The 9,385-nt window shown below is 40.2% G+C and overlaps 1 protein-coding gene across 1 annotated transcript in view; it reads right to left on the reverse strand.

Annotated features, from left to right (window-relative positions):
• Positions 1-1,557: 1,557 nt before the first annotated feature.
• Positions 1,558-9,385, reverse strand: part of EEFSEC (eukaryotic elongation factor, selenocysteine-tRNA-specific) — a gene marked incomplete at its 5' end in the record, with an annotated part of 54,797 nt that continues 46,969 nt past the window's right edge. Inside the window, one exon of the mRNA XM_009867454.1 lies at positions 1,558-1,742. Within this exon, the coding sequence (XP_009865756.1) occupies positions 1,558-1,742 (185 nt within the window). The remainder of the gene's footprint in view (positions 1,743-9,385) is intronic.

Genomic DNA, 9,385 nt, shown 5'->3' on the forward strand with positions numbered 1-9,385 from the left:
TAAGGGATGTGCTAAAGCTTTGCTGGGACTCACTCAGCAGAAACTGTTTGGGATTATTCCACAAAGCACTAATTCTGTTCCGATTTAAAGGGGCACCATCAACCTAGTTTAGATACCAGACATGTCCTCTCTCACAACTGTCCAGCTGTAAATATCCTCTCAAGAGCTGATATTTTTGCCATTTGTATCCACTTTGGTACCTGGAAATTAAAAAGAAAAGACTCAAAAAAACCCCAGGATCATGTTAGCATGATGAACTCATGCCCATCAACAGATATTTGATTAATAACACTTCAAGTGTTTAATCTCTTTAAGTGATTAATAAGAATGAGTGTGGTGGTCTATTACAGTTATTTACTTCCATGTGCAACTAACGCACTTACATTACACATGCAGTCATCTTCTACATCTGGCTTCAGCGAATGGGTCACAGGCTGTTATTTAACATCAACAAGCAGACGCACACTTTGTTCAAAAGACAGGAACTAACGTTTTTGATGCTGCCAAGCCCAAGCTGAATTTCTGCTCCAGACTGCAGCTTTCGTACCTGTGGAAGTATTGTTAGTTTTCATGTTAAGGTATCCTATGCTTTGCAAATAACAAAAAAGGGACATTACCAGCGCTCTCTTTTTTATGAGCCTAGGACACGAAATTGAGAGGAGGAACTAAAGCAGCCATGAAATCCCTATTAAAGAACTAATAGTTTCTAAAGCATCTTGGAGATACTCATTTTACAAGGCTTATGCTGCAATCTGCTATCATTATTTTAATGAAACAAAACCCTTGACTGTTTCCAGAGGCAACTTTTTCTTTCATACACAAAAGACATTTTGGTTACAAAGAAAGAAAACAATTCTGGAATAGGATTTGCCACAGAACAGGCAGGAAATTCAGAAAAGCTATATAAAACGTCACTGAAGAGAGGTTCAGAACCTTTGGAACAACAAACAGACCAATTAAGACTCTCAGTAACACACCTTGTTATGTTTAATATGAAAAACATTTCTAGATATAAATCACATTCATAAAAAAAGATCCATACCATCTCTCAGACAGCATCTTACACAGTTGCAGCTGAAGGAATGTGAAACATTCATTTTAGGTTTCATCTATTGTATTATGTGTTGTATTTCTGTCCCCCACTTTCCTCAGGGAAGTAAACCCAATCAGCTTCACTTTGTGGGTTGAATGAAATTCACACCTCAACTAGATTTAGATTAATATTGGCAGTAAACTTTTAAATCAAGAGAAAATTCAAAACAATTCTCCAGAAAAATACTGCGATCGGAGCATACACCAGAGCGTGCTGATCCAGCAGGTGACATTCTCTGAGAGGCCATAAACATTCACATCGCAAAGATGACAAATGAAGCAGATTCTAATAGAACAAAACCAGATTACAGAGATTTTGCAAGTGGGCACATAGTCGGCAGGAGCTTCCAGGCTCTGTTTGTGAGGAAAGAACAGGTATGATGCATTCAGACAAGAAACACATTCCACCTGAACTCATTTCAGAGTCTGGTCTTTTGGGTGCTATCAGAGGCCTCTTCTGCTTCCTCAGGATTGAATCATTTTCTTCTGTGTATCAAAGACATATCTTTTAAAGAGAAGAGAGATAGTAACAGGTTGGGCTGAATCATTCTTGCTGCTTTCATCCTCTTTGGTTGTATCCCCCTTGCCTGCCTTAGATTTCTTCTTGGAGGCAACAGCAAGAAGCATCTTGGTATCTGGCTTCAGCCCATCTGTAAAAAAAAAATAAATCAGATGGCATTAGAAAAGTTACATTTTTGCATCACACTTCTGGAATATGGTATCTCGCATGAAAAAATAAGAGAAGCCTTCAAGAGCAGTTCACAAAAGTGGTATCACAAATCCAGTGCAGTATCCTGGACGTATCATTTAAAAGCTTTTAAAGTATTAAGTTCAGGTAAAAATTTAAACTAGCCTGGTCTAGGCTTTTTACTTAGCAGACCTTCCCTGGTATTTACACACATCTCCCAAAGTCTTTTCTCGACTCTATGAATGTTTATAGAAATAAAAGTCATGAATGGAAAACAACTGGTAAAATACTAGAACTATATAGTGTCCTAAGAGTCAGAAGGTTCTTGAATGTCTTTCATCCTATTTCCCAGATCTGTCTGAAGTACACCTTTAGGTTTTAACAAATTACACAGTTCTACGTTTGGGTTTTTTGTTAAAACACAGTATTTGCTAAGGGTTTCTACAGTCACAGTTCAGAGGAACTAGAACAAAACTGTGTAGGATTCTGAGGATCTAGCCTAAATCTTTCTCCAAGCGCTTGTGCCAAACAAAAATATTTGTCCTTTACTTCCTAAATAGCTAGGCTTTATTACACTTTTATTTTTTCTTTTAGCTTGACACATCGGTGACATTTTAGATAAGAAACATGAAATAGCAAAGTCCACAAAACGATTGTAAAGCAAGAGAGATGCAGCTCCTGAAAGACCTCTCCTGAAGAACTGCTTTAAAGTAGAAGACGTGAAACTCCTTGGAAGCTTATTCAGCACCACCCGAACGCGCCACAATGTAGTTCTCAGGCATTTGGCCAAATTCAGTTCAGGTATTTTTAACCTGTGGTGTCACATAACCTTATCTCAAACACTTAATCGGCTTCTTTCCCCTCATACTGAAATTCAGATGGATTCTCATATCACAGCCTGACAAAAAGATTGAGATGCTTATGATTTACTGGAGACAGGAGGTCTACAAGCACAGGTGATTTGCTCCGGCGCAGACACGTCTCGAGGCACGCACAGCTGATGGCGGGGGCACACGGCACCAGAGCCCACCTTCTCATCTTGCTGTGTCAGGGAGCAAATTGTTCCAGGCGGCATCCCCACCGCATGGCCAGCGCAAGGAGGGCAACGAGGAAGCCTTGGAGCAAAACCAGGAAACCACCCGTTTGCCATTTCATAAGCAGGGGCTGTACAACAGCCCCACTGCCCTGCGGCACAGCCACGGGGAGGCTTTTGGAGATACCGGGGTCTTGCTTATTTCAAAAGATGCAAGAGTACAAGAGAAGAGAAAAGCAACACGTTATCTGTTGCAAGGACATAACTGCACTGTACACTAAGGCTGCCCTAGTTCAACACCAAGCAGAAACAACCTGGCAGAGTTCTGCGAGAGCTCGCGTTTCACACTCAAGGCAGCAGTTTTTTCTTTTCAGATGGCAGAATACAAAAAAAAAAAAAAAGATTATTTCACTGAGAAAATAACAAAGACTGGTTTTCCTTGATGAGTGAGAAGTCTGATCCTGACTATCTTTGCTCATGCAAGCTTCAATTAATCAAACTAGATACTACGGTGTATCCTGTCCACATATTTATTATATGGTTTTATTACACTGTATAGTTATGTTTGATGCTTTCATATAAATCCCATTAATATCATTAGCCTTACAATTACTCCATCTTCCTTACAGAAAATAATTACAAGAAAACTAACTTATTTCCTATTTGGAAAGCTCTGAGAATATCTTGGGTGCTGCTAGGGGTAAAAAAAAACCCAAAAAACCCACAACGGTCAAAAAAGAGGAAAGCATTAAAAAAAGCAAAAGGAGTGATCTCGTGCAGTCCTGCTCTCTACCTTTGCAGGATTTATTTCACATTGTAAGTTTTCTACTGTTTTGACCAACCTAACTGTAAGTGTCTCTGAACACGGTTTCCTTTGCTTTCCCGGTAAGACCATTTATTTTGTGAAAAAAGAAACATTTCGTTCTGCTTTCTAGTTGGTTTCCCTTTCTGGGTCTTATCACTATTACTAATGTTGCTGTTACTGGCACATTACTGTTTAAGAAAAATGTTTAACTAAATCCCCTCAGAAAGACACACTTTAAATTAATTAGAGCAAACAAATCCTAAAACACTTGTGTTTATGTTAGCAGGCTTCGCAAGACTCTAATTTCCAAAAAATGCTAATTGGCGGAAAGGAGAGAGGAAGGGAGGAGATGTGGCATTAAAATTGGAGCCAAAATTTTCCTTGCAGGTATCCGAAGCGAGGCACCAAGGCTGCTCCCGCAGACCCCCCGGCCGCAGCCTCTGCCCCCGCAGCAACACCGGGAATCTCCCAGTCGTGAGGGTGAAATAAGCACCTTGGATAAACTGAGTTTCCAAACCTGCCGGGGACACCAGTGAGGTCTTGGGATAGCCCAACACATCTGAAATGTGATAGGGCATCTTAGGTGCTTAAACAAGCTCATGTCTGAAAAATTGCATTTTTCAAGAAAAAAAAAGACATTCTGCAGGTGGAACTGCACTGGGTAAAGTGTATTTAAAACCAAGCAATCCCACCTCCCTCACTCTATCGCTAACTTCCCCATATGGAGAAGTAAAAAAAAAAAACAACCTCACCTGCAGCCCTTAACACCTATTTGGACTCCAAGAACTACAGGTAAGAAGTTTACAGAAGAAATGGAAGACCGTGGTGGTTCCTCCCAGTGAAGTGACGGGCTGACAGCCAAAGGCAGCTCAGGTATTATTAAACCCACGAGGTATCTAAATTACCTAATCAGATCCCACGGCCCTCATTCTGCAAACAGATTAGGTGGCTGGCATCATACCCTAACAAATGGCATTTTCTGTTTTTCTGCGCTGGTGCCAGGAGGTCTAAGGGCCGAGGAGGCTCCGCGATAGGGAGCAGCACAAAGGCACAGGCAGGGAGGCACAATCGGGGTTTCATCTACCTCCGCGGATTTCTCGCGTTACACACAATGCATACTCTACATTTTACAAAACCAAGGAAATGAAGGAAAATATATCTGTCACCGAAGAAGACATCAGACCTTTAATAGCCGAAATGACGGATATTTTTAGATGGAGGTCTAGTTTAACTTACTTACATTAAGGGTCTAATCTCTCCTGAACAATAGCTATGTTAGCTTGAATACATAGTGAGAAATCTGTTCCATTAATTAAGTGCTGCCTGTACTGCTCGGATTTGTAGCAAATGTTAATGGATTTTTTTTTTCTTCCTCTGTTGGACAATTACTTTATTTTGCCAAGTTGCTAATGGATTAAAATTGAAAAGGTCTGTGCGTTAAAAAAAAAAAAAAAGACTTTAGCTTTAAAGTTCTAAGTAATGCCTTACATATAACAGTGGAAAATACCTATATATTGATATTATTAATGGACAGTCCTCAGAAGCATGTAATGTACCTGAAAGCTTAGCAAATTCATTCCCACCCATCATAACCATGTCTGTAACAAGAAGTGCCCAGACACGTCCTATGTAAAATGGTCTTGTAGCATCAACTAACACAGGTTAGATATGAAAATCTAGTTGTGAAACAGTTCAATCCATTCTTTCAGTTTCAACCACTGTTAATTATTAACAAATAAGAATACAGACTCAACGTAATATCCTTTGTCTCAGCATGGCCTCGAGGATTTAGTCAAAACTGAATTCTCATAAATTAAAGCTGAATTTTCAAATTCAAATGAAACCTAGAAACCTCATCAGTAAAAATATTTTCCAAAGTCTAAGAACAATTTCATAGGCACAAAATAAATAAATGAAATATTTTACACATTTTTCACAAATAAAAGCTAGCTGCTTAGAGGTGCGCACTATCTCATGCAGTTAAATGCATCTCAGCCTTCAGTTTCACAATTACTCACACAAAAAATCTGCATGGAAACATGCAGATTTCAGTAACTTCATACGGAAACTTCACATTGTAGAACTCTGAGCCCCTTCTTGTATGTAAGTATCAAAAAACAATTTTGCTCCTGCCCTCCCCCGGCCACGACGATACTCACACCTACACAAATTTTAGATTTTAGAGAATGCTTCATTTTCTTCCTACGTAAATCAGGTCTCCCTGTAACAGGCACTGGGCAAAACCTTGGGACAAACACCCCCTGGAGGTTTTGGGCCTGGGGCCAGTCCCCACACCGGGCTGTAGGACAGCACCACAGATCACAGCACGCACATAAAGCGCACACACACGCACACGTGCCCCCAGCCAGCGCCGTTCACTTCTGCTTTCGTTTTACTACTAATACTTCAGCTGGAAGGAGGATGGAAGCTGATAGAATCTCTCTCTTCTAATTCCTGTTGCTAACTGAATAGCAGGGTGAGTCCCACTTGCTATCCTGCCCTTAAGTTTTCTCTCCCTTTCCCTTCCTAACTTTATTTTTCAGATTTCCCATCTCCACGTTTTTATTTGCTATTTCCACAGGTCTTTTCAAGATTTAAGAATAGTCCTGTCTCCTTCAAAGCTAATGAAATATTGTATTTGAGTGGAAGATTTTAAAGACTGAATATTCTATACACATTGCAGATGAGAAGCAAGAAAACACAGTTATCTCTTTGCAGCCCAGCCAGAGACACAAATAATTATTAAGGAACTGATAAACACATCATTGAAAACAGGTAATAATACAGGTGTAGGATACATTCCTTAGCACAGCCATGAAGAATAATTTATTTTGCTGAACTTCCAACAACTCTCTTCTCAGGAGCACACTGGTAGAAAAAGCCTACTGCTAATTACCTTCACTAGCATCAATGAACGTGAAGCTATTTGCACTGATGATTACACCATTTTCTTACAACAATGAAAATCTTAACAAGGGAAAAAGAGGAAAAAATGTATTAAAAAAAATTTCAAGTCTTCTGATGCATCAGAACTTGAAAGTCAAGTTAAAACGGAAATTTCATCCTACCAACAGAAAAATCGGCACATGTATCATACCAGCTACCTGCCAGGGTACTTGCCATGGCTTGCTGGGAAAGGGCTGGCTCAAGTTTCTTACCGTAGTGCTAGGAAAAAGCATACCGAGGCCACCATGTAAATGCAAAATACTCCTTTTTGCACTTCATATTAAGAAATTCCTAGACTATTCTTGACCTGCTTATATCATTTCCAAATGTCCCATTCCATTCAGGAATTTGAGCAGAGTTTCAGTGGGAAACTGAACTTCGTTCTTGCATTCTGCAAACAAAATCCTATTCACTTCCTTTGAACGTTGCAGGTAGAAGACTCGGCCACCTGCAATTTCTTTTTGCATGTTGACGTCCAAATGTTAAAAACTGACTGAACATCAGCGAACAAGTTAACATAGCACATTTGATGTCGGAAATAATTTTTATCTGAGGCAAATGTAACCTTTTAATATGACAGGCAGACATTTTTCTTTCTTCCTGAGGGAAGGGGAAAAAAAAAAGAGCAAAACTTGAAAGAGGCAAAGGGTTGGGAATAATCCTCACTCACAATGGATTATTCGTAACAGCTGGTTTTCAGAATTTCAGGATTTCCTTAAATTGAACCCTCAGAGCCTGAACCCTCATTACACAGTTAAGGAGTATGTGCCTGCATCAATTCTCCTGCTAACGCAGAGTAAAAAAGCCAGTTGACCTGAAAATCATAAATAATCAGAGCCCCAGATGGAGAAACCCACACCACAGTCTGATGCAGAGGGGCTGTGCTCGAGAGTGGACAAAAACCAGTCTATCTCCCTGCTTTCTGTAATGACTGAAGAGACATACAAAATTTTCACCACTACTGCTGGACTCAAGAATCCAGTAGTTCAGCGCAACATGATCATCAACTATTTTTTTTCTTCCTTGCAAGATCTATGTATATTCATTCAAGACTTAAAAAAAATCCCCTATTTACCTGTGTTTAAAAAGGGGCACAAGGTCAAACACAGCACAATTATCTGTTTCAGATTCTGATCAACTTTAAAATAAGAAGTATAAATCTATCACTGGTTTCCAGCAAAACTAAGAGCAATACCAGTGGTACAAGTGTTGGCCCTCTGAGTGCCAGAATTCACCAGCAAGCACACACTTGTTCTCCACCTAGGCCCAAAACATGGCAGCAGTTCTACAAATATGTCATTATTAACCTGTGTCCTAAAACCATGAAAAGCTGATACAATTTTCCTTATAGTAACATTGTGGATTCAAACATTTTGATTCAAACAAAAACCAGAAGCATCCCAAAACCAGAGGATCAATTTGCCCAGTCTCTCCCATTACAGTTATTTTTACAGTCAGACAAAACCGACAAGAATAACAGAAAACCTAACAACCTGTTTCTTGAACTCTTTATATTAAGCTGTTAGGTAGCAACTCTGCTTCTCCTCTGCTGAAGATATCCAAAAATCCTACCTTCTGATTTTGTTTGAGCTGAGATGGTTATTTTTTCTCCTTCAATATCCCAGTAAAAAAGTCCCTGAGCTCAACTGGAAAAACATCTTTGCAAGCCTTCCAGGAACAAAACTGTGATGTTAACACTGCCTATAGAGACTGTAGCAGGAGCATCAGAAACACCACACTGCACCTGGTACGCGGGATGACCGGTCATCTAGAGATTGCTGGTCCCATCTAACCTGGCATCCCATCTGCCTGCCACCAGTACACGGACAGGAATGGAAACCGTGTACTGAGCTCACTGGAGGCCAGGATCACATAGGAATTCTCTACCTGACATCAGGGTCAGTATGTCAACACCTACAAATCTTTCCAGCCAAAAGATTTAATTATGGTGCTCCTACGGGAGCCAACTTGCCTTGCTCCTAGGTGCTCATCACCATGATGAGCTTAGTATGATTAGACGATTTCAATGGAATAGTTGACCACAGATTCACTCCAGAAACAAGGGATACTTCCTTTCCTTGCTACCCCCAGGAGCTCAGGATTTGAGCTTCAACTACTTTCACAAACCAGGCAATGAATTTTACTTATGTAAATCCCTTCACAATTCTCCAGCAATTCTATTTTGAATTCACACTACTTTTTCCCACATCCTCTCAGCTCTCTCAAATATTCTGCCAGAATTTCAAACTCCAGAGCAGACCCATTTTTCTCTTCTGGCTGGTACAAGACCTTGCCTTGCTTGTGAGTATTAACAGGACTACAGCAGAGTTGGCCAGGGCAAGCAACCAACCTCCAAGTAGACTGGAAAGCAGACTCCTGCCTTCCAGATGAGAATTACACTAACAACTTGGTGTGGTACTTGAGATCTATGCAAAATATCCATAACTCATCGTTTGATGACAGAGACAAGAAAAAAACCATCTTAAAGCCCTTTGAGCAGAAAATGACTGCCCATGTCCTGACCAAACACTCTTGTGAGAGCCAGCCTGCATCAGCAGAGTTATTCCCGCAGTCTCGGCTTGGGAAACTGTTTGGAAATCTTTAACCGCTAAAACATTTTCCCACAAATTGAGGAACAGCTGCCCTGTACCACATCAGAGAAGGCTGCAGTTCAGTGGTGAACTGAATTGAGTCTTCTGTATCAGTTTAAGTTTATACAGGCTTTGGGACTGAAAGACATTATTATAAGAGGTGGTACTACTCAAAATAACATGGATTTCATTACGGGCTCCTACTTAGCAGGGAAAGACATAATTTTCCT

Source organism: Apaloderma vittatum, unplaced genomic scaffold (assembly GCF_000703405.1).
Source record: "Apaloderma vittatum isolate BGI_N311 unplaced genomic scaffold, ASM70340v1 scaffold9144, whole genome shotgun sequence".
NCBI classification, from domain to species: domain Eukaryota; kingdom Metazoa; phylum Chordata; class Aves; order Trogoniformes; family Trogonidae; genus Apaloderma; species Apaloderma vittatum.